The sequence below is a fragment of the Oryza brachyantha genome, chromosome 1, assembly GCF_000231095.2.
Source record: "Oryza brachyantha chromosome 1, ObraRS2, whole genome shotgun sequence".
NCBI lineage: Eukaryota > Viridiplantae > Streptophyta > Magnoliopsida > Poales > Poaceae > Oryza > Oryza brachyantha.
Window position 1 is genome coordinate 3,886,727 of NC_023163.2, and position 23,221 is coordinate 3,909,947.

Consider the following 23,221-nt stretch of genomic DNA (forward strand, 5'->3'; position numbering starts at 1 on the left):
TAGTTTTTTGATTCATCTATATTTAATGGTTTATTTAGATGTCAAAAAATTCGATGTGATGTTTTTAGAAAATGTTTTTTTAACTGAACAAGGCATAAGATAGCAATCGCACTCAACCCCGTGCACAAATTTGTCGTTTGGTACGCATAGTACAGTGACTGTGTACACTATCCCTACCTAGCACGCTGCTAGGAATCTTAGCTACGATTCTCACTCTATTCTAGAAATTGGTCTCAGCTCCCGGTGCCAAAGAAACCTTTTTCTAAAATTTTGTTGGTGTGAACGGTGGACCGATGAATCAATGTGCTGCAGCCCCTGGGTTGACCACGAGAATCTAGTGTTGGAGTTGAGCGAGCACTCTCGGCAAAAGTGAACTATTGCCTCCTGTTCATCCACTAGGCAAAAGTCAAAATTACCCAATTCACCCACTAATGTTGGCTACGGCCAAATCACCCTTCCTCCTAAAATAAGTTGATCTCTGTCTTCTTGTGCATCATCGGTCCATAAATCAAGTATTTTATTTATGTAATACCTCTTATATCTTAGATTTTATCCCTAGCCCCTCCCTCCTGAATTTTAGCGGCCTATCTTTACGCTTTTACTTATATTTATAAGTTAAAATTTAAATTTTTAGTCTTAAATGTATAGTTAATTTAGAATTTTCTTGTTGTAGTTTGTTTTTCAGACTTTGCTTTTGGATCAAGAAGAACACATATGTAAAAAAATAGTCAAACTATTTTTCGTTTGCACTTTCTGAAAAAACAAAAAGATGAACCCTAGGTTTGAAGAGAAATTTGACACCGTGCTCGATATGTTTGCCACGGTACGGGGAGCGAGAGCAAAGTGGGTTTTCATTTTTTTTTCAACCCCCTGTCTTGCTCATTTTTTTTCTGAATAGTTCGAAATGATTTTTTGAGTAACTATTTAAGGATAAAAACAAACAAATTAATTATTATAAAGTTGAAAATGGATTTTAGGCATATTTATAAGGAATTTATATAGAGAGACTTTCTTGTGTAAATCATGCCTTTTAGAAGTTCTGCAAACACTTCGTCGAACGGGATGATTTAGTTCCTTAGAAAAGAAATACCGTATTTATCGGATGGAGCTCACTCTATTTCACGCGTTGGTTAGTGTCTTTTTAACCTACTATGGGTAAGAAAGAGGTAATAAAAGAGAACGGCGGATGACAAGTGCATCCCACCACCACACGCCAAAACCATTTACCGTAAAGGACATCAAACATTGCATTTAGGAGTAACTTATTCAGTTCGAAGAATTTGATGAAATAAATCCAATATCATAGCTGAGAGAGATGAACTCGACCTCCAACCTTCCCTCTTTTGAACTAATGAACCACAATTTATACATCTCGATCCCTCTTTTTCGCTTATGCTAATGATTACAAGTTAAAATTTAAAAATTTTAACCTTAAATTTAGAGTCGATTTTGTTTTCTTTTTCACCAAAGCATTGGTTTTAAATCGCTAAGAATATACATATAAAATTTTATTCATATATTATTTTTCATTTGTAAATACGCCGTTTGACTTTTTCGCCAAAACAAATGCACTGGTTGTTGGAGGGAACACAAAGGCTAACCAAAGTAATATATGAATATCACGTGCAAAAGCTACAAATTTAGGTAAGATAGAAAAAAAAAGTAGAGGAGTAAATTTTATCGGATAGACGACGTCCAAGAGTCACCGGCGCGTCGAACGGAAGCGAATGGTATGATGGTGGTGCGGCGTACATCTGTCTCTAGCTCCACTGGAGTAATCGGCTACCGGAATAAGATTCCCTGACTTACTTTTTTTTTTTTACCGTGGCTTAGATTTTGACGTATGATGTTACCTCTAACTTATCCATATTTTAGCACTTTTGCTGTTGATGAAACGATTGATTTGTTTGGTTTTTATATCAAATACGTGCGCAATGCACGGGGCTAGAGATGTACGTATGGGCTTTTGATTTACATGTGCACGCCTTTAGATTATCCATAAAAAATAGTGAATAAAATTAAAATTTTTTGAACATTTCATCATCGGTAAATCCACATTTCAGTTACCGGTCTAGGAGAAGCTACCCCCACCGCCCCGCTCTCTTGCTCTTTTACGGTCGTGGGGTGGGCCCCACGCGCGTGCGCACGTGGAGGTCTGGAGGTGACCCCCCTCCTCTGCTCCCATTTCACAGTGTGTGTATATATATACATAATATCCTCGCCGTCGCCGTCGCCGGAGGAGGAAGACTAGAGGGAGAAATACGACGCGGCTGTGCCACCATACACAATCATTACACGTGGGGACTATACCTACACTATTCACAGTATACTACTCTGTACTTTGCACTTGCCACTACACTTGCTCTAGCCATATAAGCCCTCTCCTAGCTCTCACCTCTCTCTGTGTCGCTCGCTGCTGCTGCTGCTGCTAAGGAGAGCCTAGGCTAGCTTAATTAGCTGCTGCGTGTGCGGCCGGAGTGAAGGAAGATGTCGTCTGCGGTGGTAGCGGCCGTCGCCGGAGCCGTGTGCGTGTGGGTGGTGGTGGCGGTGCTGTGCCGTGAGTTCGTGTGGAGGAGGAGGAGGCTGTTGGGTGGTGGTGGTGGCAGGAAGGGGGCGGCGGCGCGGCTCCCGCCGGGGAGCTTCGGGTGGCCGGTTGTCGGCGAGACGCTGGAGTTCGTCTCCTGCGCCTACTCGCCGCGCCCCGAGGCGTTCGTCGACAAGCGCCGGGAGATGTAAGCTCTCTGTCTCTGCGCTCGATATGCTATTCTCTGCTCTGCCTGGGGCTCTGACGCCGCCGCCGCCATGCATGCAGGCACGGGAGCGCGGTGTTCCGGTCGCACCTGTTCGGGTCGGCGACGGTGGTGACGGCGGACGCGGAGGTGAGCCGGTTCGTGCTGCAGAGCGACGCGCGGGCGTTCGTGCCGTGGTACCCGCGGTCGCTGACGGAGCTGATGGGCAAGTCCTCCATCCTCCTCATCAACGGCGCCCTGCAGCGACGCGTCCACGGCCTCGTCGGCGCCTTCTTCAAGTCCTCCCAGCTCAAGTCCCAGGTCACCGCCGACATGCACCGCCGCCTCTCCTCCTTCCTCTCCCGCCACCACCACCACGACCCCTCCTCCCTCCTCCGCGTCCAAGACCTCGCCAAGTCGGTACGTCACCTCACCTCCTCCCTAGCTGTCAATCACACCATCACTGCTGTCTCCGGCGAGCTCTGTCTCGTCGGCAGAATTGGATGCGTCGACGAGCCGAGCAGAGCAGAGGAGAGGAGAGTGGTGGCATGGCGGGCGCAGGCACCAAGGCCCGACGTGCGTGCACACGTGCGCGGCCGTGTCACCACATGGAAGTAACTACAGAAGGCCGGGAAAGGGAAGGCCCAAAAAGGGGTGGGCCCCCACTCTCTCTCCTATCGCCCCTCACCCTATTTCTGTACAGAGAGAAGTATAGAAGAGTGTGACGCTTCACTTCCTCACCTCCATGTGGGCCCCACCCTCCCGCGGTTCCGAGTTACCTTCAGCCAAAAACATACCGCAGCTCATCGAAATGCTCACTGATATATGAGTTCTACGTGGTATTATAGGAGTCTTATGCGTTATGTATTTTGTATAATAGAATCAAAATCATCGTGATCGGTCAGCACAGAACATTTCTAGTGATAAGGATGAGACGACATGTAGAAAAGATACCGATGGAATTCATGATGCGAAAAAGAAAAGGGTTTTGCAGGTGGTGTTCGAAATACTGGTGAGGGGCCTGATCGGGCTGGAGGCAGGGGCGGAGATGCAGCAGCTGAAGCAGCAATTCCAGGAATTTATTGTCGGCCTCATGTCCCTCCCCATTAAGCTGCCTGGCACTAGGCTCTACAGATCACTCCAGGTACTCTCTCTCTCTCTCTACACACACACTTGTACTCCATGTAAACCTGCACTTCACCGCACATTCATCTCTACCACCAATATGGCTGCGTTATTTATACCAAAGTATTCTTATTTTCTTTTTCTCGGCTTTTACACGTATGCTTATTGACATGGTGTTTTTTAGAGAGAAAATATAAGGTTACCATCTCATATTTTTAAATTAGTTTTTTAATTTTTATGGTAATTGATTACATTATTTCTATCATTCAATAACTATCATTAAAATTTAAAAAGTTAAAAAGAACACAGACTGTATCGCCTAGCTCTCTCTCTCTCATCCCATGTCAGTCTACTGTCTCTAGCTTGCTCATGGCCTTTATGTCTGATGATGCATTGATGCTCAGGCTACTACTCTACTGGGCTTGCAGCAAAAGCAGCAGCAGCATGATCAGTGTTACACATGCCGCGATGATCATTAATTAACCCTCTCTTAATTTGTTCTGTCTGTTTCACAAATCTTGTAGTGGTAGCATGACTGTATTCGATGCATTGCACGTACTAGTGGTAGTACCTGTGTTTGAGCTGCAGCATGCCATTGTGTTGTTGCTGCAACGCAGGCCAAGAAGAGGATGGCGAAGCTGATACAGAGGATCATCCGGGACAAGAGGGCCAGGAGGGGGGCCGCCGGCTCGCCGCGGGATGCCATCGACGTGCTCATCGGCGACGGCAGCGACGAGCTCACCGACGAGCTCATCTCCGACAACATGATCGACCTCATGATCCCGGCCGAGGACTCCGTCCCGGTGCTCATCACCCTCGCCGTCAAGTTCCTCAGCGAGTGCCCTCTCGCCCTGCACCAGCTGGAAGTAAGCCCCTGTATACCTGAACCTCTCACTCTGAACCACTTCTTTTCACATCAAAATTTTCAGCTTTGCATGATGACAGCAATAGCCAATAAGCTCTTAATCACTACTCCTAGATAGATAGAATAATTTGCTACAGCTGAATCCTGAACAGAACATACGCACGGAAGCAATTAAGGATCCTCTGTTGTTGGCCAGGCAAGAAAAAGATCCAGGACTGAAAAGAGTTGGATTTTCATTTTTGTCTGAAAGGAACATGAACAAACTATTCATTTTTTTGTCAGAGGCATGTGTGGTGTATGATACACACACAATGGCAGAGGATCTGTGTCCCAAACAAAAACTGATCATAAAAAGCCTACGAATAAGGGAGAGATACGTAGGTGGGCAGAAGGGATCAGCAGCACATAGTAAAGGGTTGTGCCAACCTTGGTCCATGCCTTTCTTGTTGGCATCTTAGAGCATTATTGTTTGTTATCTATGTGCCGTCTAAAAAAATACTATAGGACTACTTGTCTTTGGACCAATCTATGCAAGATGACGTGCGTCCCATCATTGTTAATGTCAGGTCGGGTACATACATATCATTAGAACAGAGTCTCCTAACAAAAGGAAAGCTTTCTAGTTGTGTTCTTGTGTGTTTACTAGCTATAAACACATGTACAGAGAATAGTTTTTTCACTTTTGAGTATAGAGCTTGTTTTTTTTCACATACTTGATCTGTTGGTAGAAAAAAGGTTACATAATTTGTCTATTTACGTGGTGGGAATTAGAAGGTAAAAGTAATGTCTCCTAGCTAGCATGTCCTCTTACACCAGCCAGTAGCATTGTGTCATATACTGGATTCCATTTACATCACTACAGTGCCAAGAAATTACTCGTGTGTCGACCATGTTTCTGTTTTGATGCCATGTGAACAATGAACTCATTGAAACCCCCTGCATGGCTGTCACTGTTAGAGAACATGCCTATTGCTGCTGAAGATAAAATCCACCGTCAGTAATTACTTGTTGTAACAACGATGAATTACACCAATCACATTCTGATGCTATCAGGAGGAGAACATGCAGCTCAAGAGGCGAAAAACTGACATGGGTGAGACCTTGCAATGGACAGACTACATGTCGTTGCCATTCACACAACATGTAAGTATAGTTCATTAGCACTAACATACTTTTTTATAAATTTTTAACATAACATCCATTTCTACAGTTCAATATCTACTGGCAAAAACAGTGGTTCTCCTATGATCCATCCGGTTTTATTTCATGACCTCGTTCAATTTGGAACATCGAGTGTAGGTGATAACGGAAACCCTGCGGTTGGGCAACATTATAGGTGGGATCATGCGCAAGGCGGTGCGCGACGTCGAGGTGAAGGGGCACCTCATCCCCAAGGGGTGGTGTGTGTTTGTGTACTTTCGGTCGGTCCATCTCGATGATGCGCTCTACGATGAGCCCTACAAGTTCAACCCATGGAGGTGGAAGGTAAGGGAGCCCCACATTTGGTAGAGATGTTCATCGCATTGCTACTGCTTTAGGCAACACCAACATAATAGGGACTTGATGAGTGGGGTTTTTGTGGGACTCCTAACATGTGGGTTTACTCCTATATCAGTCATCTTATGATGGATTTGACATTGCCTTGTACTATTATTACTAAATAACAAAGACCCCCCTATATTTTATCTCAAAGCTGCATTGATTTTTGATATAGACTGGGCAGACTTTAGTTAAATTAGCCCTTTGATCCGTTAAATTCAGACAGCATGAACCAAACACACCTTGCATTGTCCAAAAAGCTTAAGCTGTCGAGGAAAAGAATAACCTTTGTTAACTTCCATCCTCTTTTGTGTACTTTGTGTAAGGTCTGAAAATGATATACGCATATAATTAAGTCTAGGCAAATGATGGTGCTGTACTACTGGTGAGGCATCCTATCATTATGATTTGATTTGGGAAGTCTAATAATGTGCTAATTGGTCAAGAAATCAATCAATCAACAGGAGGACATGAGCAGTGGCAGCTTCACTCCTTTTGGTGGTGGGCAGAGGCTGTGCCCAGGCCTGGATCTGGCCAGGCTGGAAGCTTCCATCTTTCTTCACCACTTGGTCACCAGCTTCAGGTATGGATCACCACACCTCGATCAGTATCATCTCAAACCACTCTTCAACTCCTTTTGCCTTGTTTCATGATCACTCGGAACCAATAGCATTTCTTCTTCTAAACAATGGAGCTAAAACTACAGCTTCTGCACCAACACGAATAGCATTTTTGTTCTAGATACTGGAATAAAAATCACAGCCTCTGCATGATGTGATGCACGCAGCCGGGACACATCTCATGTCCCTATCATTTTGGGCCTAAGATATCAGCTCTGTTTGTGCATCGCATCTCCATGATTTCACTATGCATGCAATCTTTGGCATGCACATTCACAGTCTTGCTAACCAATCTCTGTAGAAGAACAGGAGAGTGGAATAGTAGATGAATTATTATGCGGCGGTAGACAAAATGATTGTATTGAGTTCTGAGTCTCGTGGATACATGATGACTCCAAAGATCAAGGCAAATCTTTCTAGAGAGATATAAAAAAGAACCAAACTATATCAAGCCATGGTCAGTTCTAATACATGATTAATTACGAGAGAATTTTATGCACGGTGTTAGAAATTCATGTAAACTCATAGGCCTATTTAGAAAGCTTCTGACAGCTACGGATTCTTATAGAATCTCTAAAGGTTAGAAGTTCTCTCTAACAAAACTCAGTTTTTAAGAATATGGAGTCGTAGAATCCAGAAAAAAACTAGAAACCAGAAGCTTCCAAACCAAACATAACCAAACATGCTCATGATCTGTTCTAATATTGTCAATCCACAGGAAATTTCTAGACATAAGAAAGAAACCTTCTTTGAGGTAAAATAAAAATGGTACCTTGTGGCATCTGTTAAGGACATTATAATCCACTCTATTTGAGAGGATTATATTTACACTGCGCAAAAACCCTCGTCATTTTCATATCATATATATGAAATTGTGAATGAAAGGAGGATGAAACTGCGAGACAATAATTGGCCATGGAGAGGGCACAAGGAAGATGATGAAGAAGAAGATTAGCTAGGGTAGCGTAGGAGGTCCATGCCCTCTCTAGCTGCGAGTAGAGAGAGTGGGGTGTTCCGCTCGTGGGGCCACACGTGCGCGCACATGCGCCGCATCCATCCATCCCCTACACCGCTACGGCGCGCGTGCTGCCGTCGCCGTTGCTGCTACAGCCCCCGCACGTGTCAGCTTAGGCCTTTGCCGACAGCTCTAATGTTTCGTTTGTCATAAGCATAAAAAAATTTATAGCTGTTTTTAAGTTATCCAAAAGTGAATGGTCTAGAATAACTAAGATGAAAAAAACTCTAAATCAACTCAAAAATTAGGTTTTAATTATTTCTTTGGCTAATGCCTATATAAGCTGCTAGCAGAATGATGGCTCTGCTAGAGCTGAAGAGCCTTATTGGTTTGAATGATTTTCAAAGAAATATTATATATATTGCGTTATTTACTATAAAATTCCTGTCAGGATTGTCATTTTTCCTTCTATACGAGCAAAACCTTATTAATGATTTAGAAATAATATATGATATAACTTTTATATATGTGCTTGGCAATCTAAAAGTGGAATGCTAGAAAACAAATTGTAAAGAATAATCATGAATAAATTTTAATATTAAGCTTTAAAATTTAAATATTGGCTTATAAGTATAAACAGAGCAAAAATACGCATCGGACCCTGTATTCCACATTGTGATCGATCCCCAGATTAAGATCGTTCATCTTTGTTACTTATGGTAGCTACTGATCATCGATGAAAAATGATGATGGAGTCATGGAGAGTGTTGGCAAAAGGGCGTCCATCGTCGTCTAGAGCTAAAGGGGAGACATGGGTGTGATGGTTAGGCAGCCGGAATGGGCTCAGACGCTGAACCGGTTGTGGCTTGTCCGGTCCGTGACTGAACTGAACTGAATCCCAGGAACGCGAGCGAATAAAATACTGTAGCACGCACGCATGCTTTCTCTCAGTTCCATTCACCAGCTAGCTAGCCTAGCCATGCACTTTGACCGGTCTTCAGACACTCTGCATCAATGTACGTGCCAGGGTATGGCCGCTGCCTGCACGCACTAATATTATACTCAACTATGTTTGAAAATAAATTTTAAGATATTAGTAGCTTAAGCATGATCAAGGACTTATCTTAACAACACAAAATACAGACTATATTTTAAAATAGAGAGAGTATATGTCTTAAAATAAACAAATTGAACTTACTACGTCTTAAAATAAACAAATTTAGGATTGGATTTGATATAAATATCACATCCAGTCATATGTTTATTTGTTTTGCGACGTGAAGTACTAGAGCTAGAAAAACATCATGTCACTCCCAATTAAACAATGTTATATTCTGCTATTCATGTAGGAGTGTTTTCTGCCTTCTTTGTCTCTTTGACGACATGTTCCATTCTGCTTAGGCTGACCATATCTTCCATTCTGCTTAAGCCGACATATATATCCCCATCTAATTTTGCATAATATGGTGTATTAAATACACCTCCAATTTTGCATGCATCAATCTCCCAGAAAATTAAGCAGCGATACATGCTCACGCAGTCGTGCATGCTTTCTGTAGACTGCATCATCATATCAATCAAGTGTGCAGAAAAGATCATGCTGGGTTCAGGAGTAGAGTAGTAACTGGATGAGCATGGAAACCGTCACATGCATGGCACATTGGCACAGCACCTTACACTATATACTTTATAGTACATCCGTGCACTGCATCTGCTAGCATTTGCATTGGTTACACAAATATACTAAGATAGTAGTATATGCACTGTACAGTGGATGTACAATGCAACTGGCCACTGGCCACTGGAAACCATTAATTAGCAAAGCAACAGTAAAACTCTCTTGTTCCAGAGTTGCACACGGTGCACGCACGCACGTGATCCATCGATCGTTGCATGCGTGCATGGTTAAGTTGCTCGAGCTAAGAATCAAAGATTGGAAGACACATGCCATCGATCGTGTATTTCTGTGTGATCGATGATGATGATGATGAGATCTCATCCGTAACCTCTCTCAAATCCATAACCTCTTTTGTGTGTGGTTCATGATGATGATGAGATCTCTCATCAATAATCTCTCACTCAAATCTGTCAAATCTGTGTGCGTGTGAATCTGAATGATCCCATATATATCCATCGGCCACTGGTTGGCTGACAAAGACATCTGATGAGAAATGGGCTAATGTTGCGTCTGCATGGCGTGCAGATGGGTGGCGGAGGAGGACCACATCGTCAACTTCCCCACCGTGCGCCTCAAGCGGGGCATGCCCATCAGGCTCACCTGCAAGGAACACGACGACGACGATTAGCCGGCCGGCCACCAGTCAACCACACTGCTCGATCACTACCCAGCTACAGATTCATCATGTATCGATGCAACCCAGCTACAGATTCATGGATCGATGCAGGTCAATCAAGCAGGCATGCAAGATGCCATGCACACATCATCAAGATGCACATATATATAAGTATCATCTATATATATTAATGTTATATATACTAGCAAGGATATGATCAGGAGGAGGGGCAAGCCAGCCAGCTGTGAGCAATGGTCCCTGCAAGATATATCCATGGCCAGTTGCTCTAGCCATTGATAGAGGTGATACATGCATATGAAGTCTATAGTATGGTGTAATTATACAGGAGGGGTAGGCATGCAGGCAATATTAGCTAGGAGGCAGGCAGCTTTCTTAATTACGTAGCCAAGATTTGTAGTAGTAGAAGCTACTGATCGATTAATAGTGCTGCTGTAACTGTAGAACTACCTACTTTGCTCATTGTTTTACTATAGCTATGGCCTTTAATTTGGTGCTGCTGATGCTCATCGTATATATACTAGTAGTTGTACACTTAATTTGTTGTGCTGAGTGGTTCACATATAAGTATTACTAGTGATACTTAGCTACTCCTAGATATTGTATGCATGTATGTACATGTGAGTTATTTGGGCTGGTCCACAACACCAAGTGAAATGAATCAATGGCCACAGGAAAGGGACCCTATGCATGCATACAATGCAAGGTGATAGGACTTTGACCACTGGGAAGAGCTGGGGCCTAGGGCAGTGTGGTGGCCATGCTGCACCTGCGGCTGCATGCATCTGCTTTGCTTTGGAGTGGGGGAAGAGAAGCATATAGGGCCTAGAGAGAGAAATCCAGCATGGAAGTGTGGAACATGTACACTATGGAGCACCAGAGTCTACAGGGCAGGAGAAAGAGAGAATGGATGGATGGACAGTGGACACTGGTGAATGAGTTCATCATGCCTTGGAGTAGCCCAGCTTTGGGTGATCCTGCAAGGTTCAGCTGCAAGCTGCAGCTGCTAAGAAAATGCTGGCAAGATGGGGTAAAAAGCACTGGATCCTTTTGGGGATGCCTTCATGAGGCAGATGGTATGGCACCAAAGAACAAGTGAAGAGCAATCTAGGGGAGCCAAACTCAAGCTGCCAAACATAAAACATTAGCTGATGCATGATTCGTCTCAAGAATCGAGATCACCTGCCTACTTGCTTCCTCAATTTGACCAAGGTTTCTCTGATTTGGAAAGAGGCAGCTGCCAGCAATGTGTTGTACAAATCCCATGAAGTAAACAGTACGCTCTACAGCTTAATGCGACGCCTTACTGAACGTGTGTGACTGCTTTGTGTCTCATGCTATTGGAACCTTCTCACGAGGACGATGGTTACTCGTAAGCATGATAGCTCGGTGTCCTACGACAAGAAAATAATGGTTGCCCCAGATCAAATAGCAGCAAGAGCACCAGCACGACAATCTAACCTAGGGCATGCTTAGAAAAAATTCTAACAACTATAGCTTCTTTCAGAGTCACCCGCCACTCTCGAACAGTTCAGATAATATAAGATTTTGAGAATCTGTAATTATCAAATCTAGAAGATAAACTAGAAATTATTGCTTCCGTTTTAAAACAGAAAAAACTAATGTTGCATTAGACATATCCTGATTACAAATCTGGACCTCCGACTCAAACAGGGCCATAAATATCTGCCCTGGACCTCACTCTGCAGTTCCTTCCAAGGTATGCCCAGAAGACGCTAATGAGCCCAGCTTTTGGGGAGCAAGTGAGGCAGGAAGGCGTACACGCTTGCCATGCCTTTTCAATTAAGGCTCGTGTGGCCTAATGGTCCAATTACCGTGGCCAAAGCCTCCTTGCTTTAATTAACTATCGTGTGGCCTAAGAGCATGGCTAATAATATAGCCAACAAGCTGGCTATAAGATTTCTTGTAGTCTTCTTATAGCCAACTCATATAATAGTTAGCTCTTTATCTTTAATGCAGGACTCACATGTTGTCTTGGTTCTTGTACCTGAGCTGGCTATAAGCTTATAGCCAGCTTCTCCTCTCTCTCCTCCATTCTCTCTTCCCTTCTCTCTTCTATATCAGCATTTAGCTAGCTTATAGCCTGCTATTATACTTGCTCTAAAGGTCCAATTACCATGGACCAGCCGCATGTGTGCATGTTTGACACTGTGCTTTTTCTTAGCTAAAGTTGCATAGGATCTCCATCTTTTTTGGAAACTGCTACATTTCCAAAACCACCGCGGCCATACATCCATCAAAAGATGACCCTCACGAGAGGTGCTAATATATGCAGCAGCAAGCTCAACTACACAAGCTTTAAGCACCCGTTCTGTTAGCTTTATTGAATTCTTACCACATCGCCAAACTGTACAGTTTGCAGCTACAGCTCTTGGACCACCAGAGCAAGCCCTCCTAATGAACCAAATGCATCCCCAGATTTATTGTAGCTCTGCTTCAAGACGGTCCTGCAACACAATAGTACACTTGGAACAAAAGAAAAGAAAATTATGCTGCTAGACGGTGGCCACTACAGAACCAAAAGAACATCAAAATATCAAACTGCAAAAGTTTAGCATGGTCACTGGTTGATATTACATACACAATACATCAGGTCATGAGAAATACTTGCTTCTGCCTTACTGCAGTGAACTAAGGCATTGGACTCGATAAAATCTACACAGCTAAGATGCTTACAATCCAAATCAGTCCAGTAGCCAAATACAAAAATTCAATGATTTGTTCACAATCATGATTTTAAGCCCCAAACACTCACCACAAAAAGCCTGAAGCAGTGATGTACTGATGTCATGAAACATATAATGAAAACTAGCAGATTGCAAAAGGTAGTTAAGGCCCAAACAGAATGCAAACTGTGGACCTACATTCAGAACAGATAGCCAAATGGCACTGAGAATGATGGATTGATGTACCTATGGTGATAAGATTCATACAAATTGTGGATGTTAACAAAGTATTCATGGACCACACTGCAGCAAAAGGGTCTCTTCATAGAAACAAAATACAGGTTTCTGGTATCATGGCAGATAACTCCAAATGACAGATGTATTAGATTTGCAACAGCAGCAAGGACCACAAATCCATTGTTCTGGCAGATCCTTGTTTACCATATTATCTTGGATTGGTACAGTAAAAAGCTGGTAAGAAGCTGAAGACCGTACTAGCAAAGATGTGGATATATCAATAGCAACCACTAGAGAGGGAACCACACGCCCATCAGTGCCAGAAATTTCAGACTGCAATTTCACGCAAGGACATTGACTTATTATGCACAGGACAAAGTTCCTAAAGCCCCAGACCCAGCGGACAGAGATGTTTCTTAGATATTGTAAACAATTCCAGGGATAGCATGGATACATATGAAGAGAATCCTATGTTGGGGAGGAAACAAAAGTTAAACCATCTTCATACCAGCTGCACACCATGGCCACACGAGACAACCTACCGTTATTGTCACATGGTGATCATGAGTTGCTGGTTTGGTTTTCAGAACCCAGAAGGCAAGAAAAAACCTACTGTCCAAGAAAAGCATTTCAGTTGACCACCACATAGCAGAGGATCAAAAGAAAGTGTGGGAAGAGAAGATATGCAGAGTACGCATATATTGTACAATGCTAAACAAAATACTCTCACCTGTCAAAAATATTTGTTGTTTAGGACAAGAATTAGTCAAACTTCTAAAACTCAAACAACCATTTTTTTTGTTAGAATAAATTTCTAAAATCAAATAAGTTTATGATATTATGATAGTACCTTTCAATGTATATCATTTGTTTTACATTTCAACTAAGAATTCAAGAAATAATTGATGGTCGGAATTTTAAAAGTTCGATTAAACCTTATCCTAAACGACAAAAAATTTTGACTGGAGGGAGTAGTAGTGAAATTATGTCAGTGTTTAGGCAACCAAAATGAATTGCATATTTGCATGAAACCAAGGATTCATTCATGTATGGTTAAAATTGGTACCACAAATGAGTCAATGACAATCTAATTGACTATCTTTCTACATGGAAATCAAGAAAGGCTTCACATTGATATTAATGGAACCAAAGTATGAATCATGGCTAACTGAGAAATACGAAATCAAAACTGTTCTCTAATAACTGCAAGAAAAATATTATATGCCACATTTTGAGCTATTGAGACAATGGATGACAATGACCTGGTCATATCTCACAATGGGACACATGTTTAAAGTTATATAAATCTATCTTTACCGATCAATAGCCAAAAGATTCAGTGAGCCAGAAATACACATAGCCATCCACAAAGAAAGGCCAAATATTGCTCTCTGCAATAACTGAACATATGAAAGTCAGCTCCATGACCGACCACTTCCATACCCTCTATATCTATCACGGGAACCTGCAAAAATGTGACAATAGTCGGTCACATTCAGATTTTTCAACTTCTTAGGGCTCAGGCCCTGAAAAGGCGAAAAGAACAACATAGGTAGAAAATCAAAATCTGTAAGCTTGCTTCCACAATAATTTGAAAATAGCAAGACAAACAGAAAACTTGCCTGAAGAAGCGGGTGGGGCACCACGACCCATATTAGCTAATTCAGGGCTGACCTTCTGTCCAGCTTCTTCTAGAATGTTGATCAGATCCTTGGCAAATCTGGCATTAGCAGCAGTGAAAAACGTGTAAGCTGTTCCTTTTGCTCCAGCTCTACCAGTTCGACCAATGCGATGAACATAATCCTCCAGTGATCCCGGAAAGTCATAGTTAATGACATATTTAACATCCTTAACATCTGTTTCCAAATATAAGTCATATATTAGTTTGCAAAAAATAAACACAGTTCATCCATCTGCGAGGATTTTGGCATACCTAAGCCTCGAGCAGCCACATCAGTAGCTGTCATGATAGGACTTTTCCCTGATTTAAATTCGGAAAGAACCCAATCTCTCTCAGCTTGGCTCTTGTCACCATGGATAGACAGAGCAGGCCAACCATCCATCCGAAGCTGTCTAGTGATTTGATCACATCCCTTTTTCGTGTCCATAAATATTAATATTCGGCTGCCATCCATTATATCCTCCAGTAGATTAACCAACCTTAATATCAAAACATTTCATCATCAACACATTCTGAACGAATCATTTCAGTATGTAATGAAGGGAAGAAGTCATGGGGATCCTACTTATTGTACTTCTGACTCTCAGATAATATCTCTACATGCTGAGAAATGGCATGATTAGCTTTCAATTCCTCAGAACCGATTATAACCTGCATCACAAAAACAAAAGCAATTGAGTGCATGAAACAGATACCAGTCTACCATAAATTCATCTGCAAAATGATGTATTAGCAAAAATAATCACCTTGTATGGGTCAAAAAGAAAGTTCCTTGCTAGCTGTTCAACTTCCTTTGGCCAAGTAGCACTCCAATATAGCGTTTGGCGATCTGGACGAATCTGAAAAGGCAGATAGTAATCTTTTGACACCATGTAAAACAATGTTGGTAACTTGATACATTGTAGGCTAGGGTTCATGGAGGTGAACTCCACCTAGAGGATGGCCAGGCAATGTCAGCCTCTAGGGATGAGAGGACTAGGTTGGAGTGATGATCTTGGGAGAGATTATAGGTTGATCTTCATTGTTTGATTACTAATAGATGTCTGCTACCCTTTCATGTTACTTCCAGCAAAGCTACTCCCAACAATGTGTAATTTGAACAATAATAAGCATTTTATCTACCTCACTTGATTAAGTGACTTAGAACAACATAACAAACTCATTCCACCACTGACAATGTATAAGTAAACTAAAGACTACCATGTAGCAAGCAAATATTAATTATTAGAAAATTGTTTGAGAATTAATTCAGCCGAAGAAGCATACCTGAGAAACGATTTTCTTAATCTGAGGTTCAAAGCCCATGTCTAGCATCCGGTCTGCCTCATCTAAAACGAGGTAAGTGACCCTCCGCAAATTTGTATGGTGTGATTCTATCATATCAATCAGTCTTCCTGGTGTAGCTATAACAATTTCAACACCTGTATGCAAGCCGTGACAAGTTAAACTAAAAAGGTGTACCAGCATGGTTGTATTGTATACTTATCTGTATACCCTAACATTGAGAAGGAATGTATCATTTAAGCTATATATCAACGGTGCGTCCTTTTGAACAATGTAGTTTGATTATAGACCATCTGAATGTCCTTCAAACACTGTCCATGCATGCACTACGGACAATTCCTCTAGTTCCTGAACTTCCTAGCATGAGAAAGAAAGATAACCTTTTTGAAGATCACGAACTTGAGGACCTTTTGGAACACCACCATATACACAAGTACTTTTTATTTTTGATGATGCACCAAACTTAGTTGCCTCTTGCTGTATCTGCACAGCAAGTTCACGTGTAGGGGCTAACACCAGAACAATTGGACCATCGCCAGGAGCTTGAATAAAACAAAAAATTATGTTAGTGGATCATCATCTAGGTCCAGATTCCAGAATGAATCCAGAAAAGTTGGTTAAGAAACATAAGTAATATTTTGCACCTAGAATAGGCTGAGCGTTAACATGAACGATGGCAGGCAAAAGGTAAGCAAGCGTTTTCCCTGATCCTGTTTCAGCAATGCCAATAAGATCACGTCCCCTCAATGCCATTGGCCAACCTTGAGACTGGATAGGAGTAGGTTCTACAAATCCAGCTTTTGAAATTTCTTGCAGCACATATTCTGCATAATGGAAGTTAAGTACCTTGGATCAGAGGAAATATAGAATGTAAGGTGTTAAGCTCAAAATAGAGAGAACAATTAGAAAATAGCAAAACAATAAAGTGTGTAGTTCTGAAGGTAAAGCAGTGTTCTAAAAGTCGATGCTAGGCTCCAGATAGCCACTCCGGTTAGACATTAGGTGGTGCATTTGGTGGCTGAACTACCTTGGGAGGTGTTCTCTTGCTATTTTGGTGTTATAGTCCTAATTTTTAATGTAATCTGCTTGCAGATTTCTTGGATTTGACTAGTTCGTCCAAGGCACCCACTAGGCACCGCTTAGGTGGCAACTACTCGCTAGTTGCCACCTAGCGACCTGGCTAGTGCTTAACGCCTTCTTGAACCATGAGGTCAAGGGGCTCGTAAATTATCATATGGCTTAAGTCCAAGAACGCAAGCAGAATAATCATCAAAGAGCAAAATAGATCTTAAATAAATAACAAAAAGGTGACATCTTCATACCTTTTTGTCCGGAGCATTTAAGCTTTTGTCACCTCTACTGTAGTGGTGGCATTTAACAATGTCACTCATGTGTCTATGACACATGGGCCTGGGACCCACATGTCATACACATAGAGTGGCAAGTTGTTAAACGCCACATCTAAAAGTGGCAAGCTTAAATATCCCCTTTCTTCCTGATGCATGAATTGGTTCATGATAATGGGATTTAATGCAAGAACCAGCCAAATCCTAATCGGAGTTGAAAGAAAAGCAATGATACTATCACCATTTAGTGTCCAGCTTGTTGAACACGTAGAAAGTCCATTCTACAGCTATTAACTATGGCCTAGCTCCAGTTTCCATCCTTCTTCTTCGAACAGTTTACTTTTTCGACCATCGACTACTAGAACAATCTACTGTAAAAACATTGGCCGCGTTCTAGAGTGGTTCTGCAGTGACATGTCGCTAGCATGCCAACGTTGCTCAAGGTTGAAATGGTTTTAAATATTTACAGCCTAAATAAATTCTGCCAAAGCGACATAGTTTAATAGGCTCATACAAATGGTTTTATACAGTTCTAAGGTATTAAGTTTTAACAACAGCTTTTGAGGATTGGCTATAATTTATTTCGCTCATACAAAATTTAACTAGGTTACGGATACTTTAACACTTTAGCATCAACAGAGCATCACATAACTGCATGGCGCGATGTGAGAAACTGTGGTGATGTTTCCATTCTGATGATTCAATGCAAAATAACAACCAGCTAATAAACCGATGCACATTCATCTAAATTGTACATATCAGCAAGTGCTGGACAAAGGTAGCATGCAGACGCGAAAGCTACGAGCACGACTGCGGGAGCGGAACCTGGGAATCCGACATCACGGAACTCGCGCACTGGCTTGGGCACATCACGGCCCTCCACAGTGATCTCCCTGCGGCGGCGGTACGCCTCCACCTCGTCCTCCGTCATGCCGGCCACGGAAGGGGACTCCACGTAGAAGTTCTTCTCGAACCGCGGCAGGCCATCCAGGTCGGCCGCGGCGGCGGAGTCCGCCTTGCTCGGTGGGGCGAACGCCCTCGTCCCGCCCCCGAACGCCCCCTCGCTGCGAGCAAAACCCAATCCGATGAGCACCACCCGGAATCAGAACCCAATACGGTTAGGGGCTCACTAGGGTTTAAAACCCCACGGGTGGGGGTGGAGCGGGTTTACCTGCGGCGGTCGCGGTACGAGCCGGGGTCCGCGGCGCGGCCGTCGAAGCGGCTCATGGCGGCGGAGGCGGAGGTGGTCGCCGGCGACGAGCGGAGGCGGCTAGGGTTTAGGGCGGTGTCACTTGAATCGCGGGGCGTGAGGCTTTCGAGCGAGGCTTCTAGAAGAAGCGAGCCGAAGCGAAGAGGCGGAGAGTATGCGTGAGCATATTTGGTTATTTCGGTCTTGTTTTGGTGTTTACATTGAAATTTTTTTTTAAAAGAAGTGTCATATTAAATGTTTTATCGGATGTCGGAAGATGTTTTTGGACACGAATGAAAAAACGAATTTCACGGCTAGGCTAGAAACCGTGAGATGAATCTTTTAAGCCTAATTAATCCGTCATTAGCACATGTTGGCTATTGTAGCATTTATGGCTAATCATGAACTAATTAGGATCAAAAGATTCGTCTCAAGATTTCTTCCGTAACTGTGCAATTAGTGTTTTGATTTATTTATATTTAATGCTTTATTTAGGTGTCCAAAGATTCGATATGATATTTTGGAAAAAAAATTAGAAACTAAACAAGACCTTAGTGAAATTTTGGCCATCGAACAACTCAAGATCTCAAATAATTTGGTATAGTTTTTTCAGTCTCGGTCTCAGTTCTAACTGAAATTGAGCGATAACTTTATATATGTAAAGAATTCATATAGATGGCCAACACAAAACTAATTAAAAAATCATAAGCACGTCTAAATAAAAACTTTTATTGGGTTGCATGGCGAGAAGAATTAGGGACGTGAATTATAATTTAATCATGTTAAACTTAGTGGAGTGTAGGTTGCATTTAAATTTTTTTTGTTAATTCAGTATTTCCGGTTAACCAAGTAGACTAATTGAATTGGCCGGATAGATTTTGGTCTATCACTGACAGAAATTCTCAATCTTTTCGTTCAGTCTCACGGTTTGAATTTTTTTCCTACCCACCTCTTAATGGCGAGAGTCGATTCACGTGCCATGGAAGATGACTACGTTCGTTACCTCTCTCCTTACCCTTGTATTCTCTAATTTTTCTATTTGTATGTTTCCCGAATAGCTAAAAATCATAAGAAATTCTTTTAAAGTATTTTATAGTTCATAGTTAATTAATCAGATTCAAATCCACCGATACGTTTTACTTGTCAGTTTTCAACTCTATGAGTATCAAACTCAGTCCACGAATATTCAAAATGCACAACCCCATCAGCCATATAGAACTTTTATAGGATAGTTCTTTAAAATCATATTAGTTATTTGTAAATTCTTTTGCTAATACATAAATAACTACTAATCTACTGCTTTGTTTTATGTGCCGGAGAAATATTTTCCCCACCATCACCAAAAACATAACCAACTGAAAATCTTGAAAAAACACCGCTTAACTATAATACTCTCTCCATTACATAATATAAGGCATAACCACTTCTTTTCTTTATTCTATAATATAAGTTAATTCGTTTCATGCCGCTGCAAATATGATTATTCAGAAAAATATCATTACAATTCGCGTATTTGGATGTGTACTACCACTATTTTCCCAGATTGGATCCATGCCACTGCCATCACTTTTTCTATCCATCTACCTTACTTCCGTTTTCTTCCCTCTCCTCCTTATCCACGGTATACATGCATGCGTGCAAGTATACATTACCTAGCACATTTTTCATCATTAAACATCCAATCACTTTACATGCAAGTGTACATGCACCTAGGTAAACTAAACGAGAAGGTGGTTATAACTCATTCTTGGTCTTTGGGTTAAGAGTGGTTATGCCTTATAAGAGCAAGGCTAATAATATAGCCAGCAAGTTGGCTATAAGAATCCTTATAGCCTTCTCTCAGCCCACTTATATATTGGTTAGTTGTTTATAATTAATTCAGGGTCCATTTGTCTCTTATACAGAGTTTTTTGGTTCTTATGCCAGAGTTGGCTATAAACTTATAGTCCGCATCTTCTCTCTTTCATTATATCTATCCTTCACCTCACATTTAGCCGGTTTATAGTCTGCTATTGTACTTGCTCTTATGAAACGGACGGAGTACTATCAATATGATTTTTAAAGCAACTTGAATAAAAAACTTTGTTTTTAAGAAATACAATGCTTAACAGTTTAGAAAACATGTACGCAAAAGATGTGAGATAAGAGGTTGCTAATCATGATTGCTGAACACGGCACCCTAATAGCGATAATATTTTTGGGATAAAGTTATTGTATGATGTTCTTTCATGGAAATTACACTCGTAAATGATATTCGTGTAACTGGACATTTGTCAACCACGTTTCTTGATTTTCTTTTAAATTACGACAACTATGAATATTATATACTCCATTTATTTTTATAGTCATTGTCGTTTTGGATAAGATCATGATCTCTAGCTTTAAAAACCTTAAATATTAGTAACTTTTTATTTTTTAGCCAAATACCCTATGATAACATGTATACATGAGTATTAATTTGTTTAAAAATAAAAGTAAAAGTTTTATGTATTTACTGTGTATATTGTAATAGAAATCCACAGTCAGCGATATGTTCTGGATATCGTGTTATCGTCCAAAAAGACATGAATTACTACCCAGTTATAAAATAAATTTATTTTCACATACCCTTTCATAGTAATACAGAGAGAAGAAACGACTAGTAATATACCATCCACTTTGTCCAATCTCGACGTTATTATCCCTAATTTATATATTAACAGTGTGTTTGTTCCTCACCTATTATTTTGAACAAATAAGATGATAAAATATGAAGTTATTTTGGGTGGGGTGGGTTCAAGGGCATATGAAGCGCCACGTCAGTAGGGATGACCGTTTGGTGTATTCGGTTTGGTTTGGTCTTTTAGTTTTTAAGTATTTTTGGTTATTTAAAACAAAACAGTGCAACAGATTAACATACGACTAATTTTTTATTAGCTTAATTTAAAATGGATTGATATGATTTAAAAATAAATGTTATATATATATGTTTAGCAGTTTGGAAAATGTACTTGTAAAAACGAAAAATTCTTGTTGCTAACCCTTACCACGAGCGTGGCCATAGTCCTATAGTAATTTACCAAGACAACATCGATCGTACTTTCTTTATTTCTAAACTATGCTCTAAATTACCAAGATTACTATAATTATATAAACATTTTCCTAATTTCAACTAGTTAGGTTATTTTGGTTAATCTAAGATGATGGTCGAATCAATTTCGGCAAGTGAAAAATGCTAACCGAATTTCTGAACAAAAATTTCGTCTCATCCATTTGATTCCTCCCTATCAGTTTTATTTTTGCCTACCCATACAAAGGGTCGGTATGTTTTTAGAAAAAAAAACTACTTGATTTTTTTTATAACATTTGACCATCGTCTTATTCTAAAATTTAGTACAAATATAAAAACAATAAGTCGTACTTAAAATTTTTTAATAATAAAGTAAGTCACAAACAAAATAAATAAATGATATTTTTATAATTGTTTAAATAAGACAAATGATCAAACATTACCAGCAAAAAAAAGAAAGTCAAATATCTTAAATTATGAAATGGTAGGAGTAACATGAACGGCGTTCAGCGAAACAGAACACGTCAGATATTCACATGTAAGGGTATAAGTGGGCCGACCTGCCAACCCACTTATAAGCTAATTAAGCGGGTTGTCCACCGGATTACTCACTTAATTGACCTATAAACGGGTTCGTGGGTAGGCCCACTTACACCCCAATTCACATGTCACGTTTCAATCTAACAAACCCTGGCCAAAGTCCAAAACCACAAACGCAACCAAGATCCTTATCCGTAGCAGCAGCTCCGCCGTGCTGCCGCGCACAGCATTTTAAACCAAAAAACCACAAAACGCAACGCCGCCCACGACGGAGGAAAATTTCACAGGACTTCAGTCCTTTATTGGAAGGAAGGACTTTGTTTCTTGAACACAGTAACGAGGAGTCGAACCTAGAAACTCAAGTGCTACTGAGGCCTTTGTAACCACTAGGCTACAAGCCCGTTCGCATGACTTCTTTTTCATGCGACATGTGTCCTGTACCATTCATCTGCATCTTCTCCCTTAGGTCTCGTATAGTTTACAAAATCTTTTTAAAAAACATTACATCAAACTTTTGAACTCATATTTGGAGTATTAAACATAGTCTAATTACAAAACAAATTTCAGATTTCACCTAGAAACCGCGAGACGAATCTTTTGAGTCTAATTAATCCGTCATTTAGCACATATTGGTTACTGTAGCACTTATGACTAATCACGTTCTATTTTGGCTTAAAAGATTTGTCTCACGATTTTCTCCATAATTGCGTAATTAGTTTTAATATTTATATATATTTAATACTTTATTTAGATGTCCACAGATTCAATGTGATATTTTTTGGAAAAGTTTTTGAACTAACCATGCCTTACCAGCAAACATTTACTCACAGGATGACACATTTCATTTAGAAAACGAAGTCCTTCCTTCTAGCGAAGGACCGAAGTCCTATGAAATTTTCTTCCGCCCACGACCCCACTTCACTTGCCTCCGCGACCCCCGAAAATGGAAATGAAGAGGCCGCCTGGGGAATGACGAGCTCTCGCCGGCGATGGCCTCGCTGCTACCACACGCCGCGCTGCTCCCCCTCCTCATCCTCATCCTAGCCGTTCTCATTCTCATCGT

General features: G+C 41.2%; 2 protein-coding genes across 2 annotated transcripts; one reads left to right on the forward strand and one right to left on the reverse strand.

Moving 5' to 3' along the window:
- The first annotated feature begins 2,436 nt into the window (after positions 1–2,436).
- Positions 2,437–10,690, forward strand: LOC102700852 (cytochrome P450 90D2). Its single transcript, XM_040520100.1, has 8 exons — positions 2,437–2,732; positions 2,813–3,149; positions 3,724–3,873; positions 4,472–4,720; positions 5,773–5,862; positions 6,019–6,204; positions 6,723–6,841; positions 10,037–10,690. Exons 1-8 carry the CDS (start codon positions 2,488–2,490, stop codon positions 10,137–10,139), a joined length of 1,479 nt encoding a protein of 492 aa, XP_040376034.1. The 5' UTR covers positions 2,437–2,487; the 3' UTR covers positions 10,140–10,690.
- Positions 10,691–14,138: 3,448 nt separating this feature from the next.
- LOC102701129 (DEAD-box ATP-dependent RNA helicase 20) lies at positions 14,139–18,712 on the reverse strand. The gene is made up of 10 exons (XM_040520025.1): positions 18,552–18,712; positions 18,206–18,444; positions 16,679–16,858; positions 16,415–16,576; positions 16,017–16,171; positions 15,497–15,589; positions 15,316–15,401; positions 15,003–15,229; positions 14,692–14,925; positions 14,139–14,534 (listed from the first exon to the last, which is right to left on the reverse strand). The coding sequence occupies exons 1-10, from the start codon at positions 18,605–18,607 to the stop codon at positions 14,485–14,487; spliced, it is 1,482 nt and encodes a 493-aa protein (XP_040375959.1). The 5' UTR covers positions 18,608–18,712; the 3' UTR covers positions 14,139–14,484.
- Between the last annotated feature and the right edge of the window lie 4,509 nt (positions 18,713–23,221).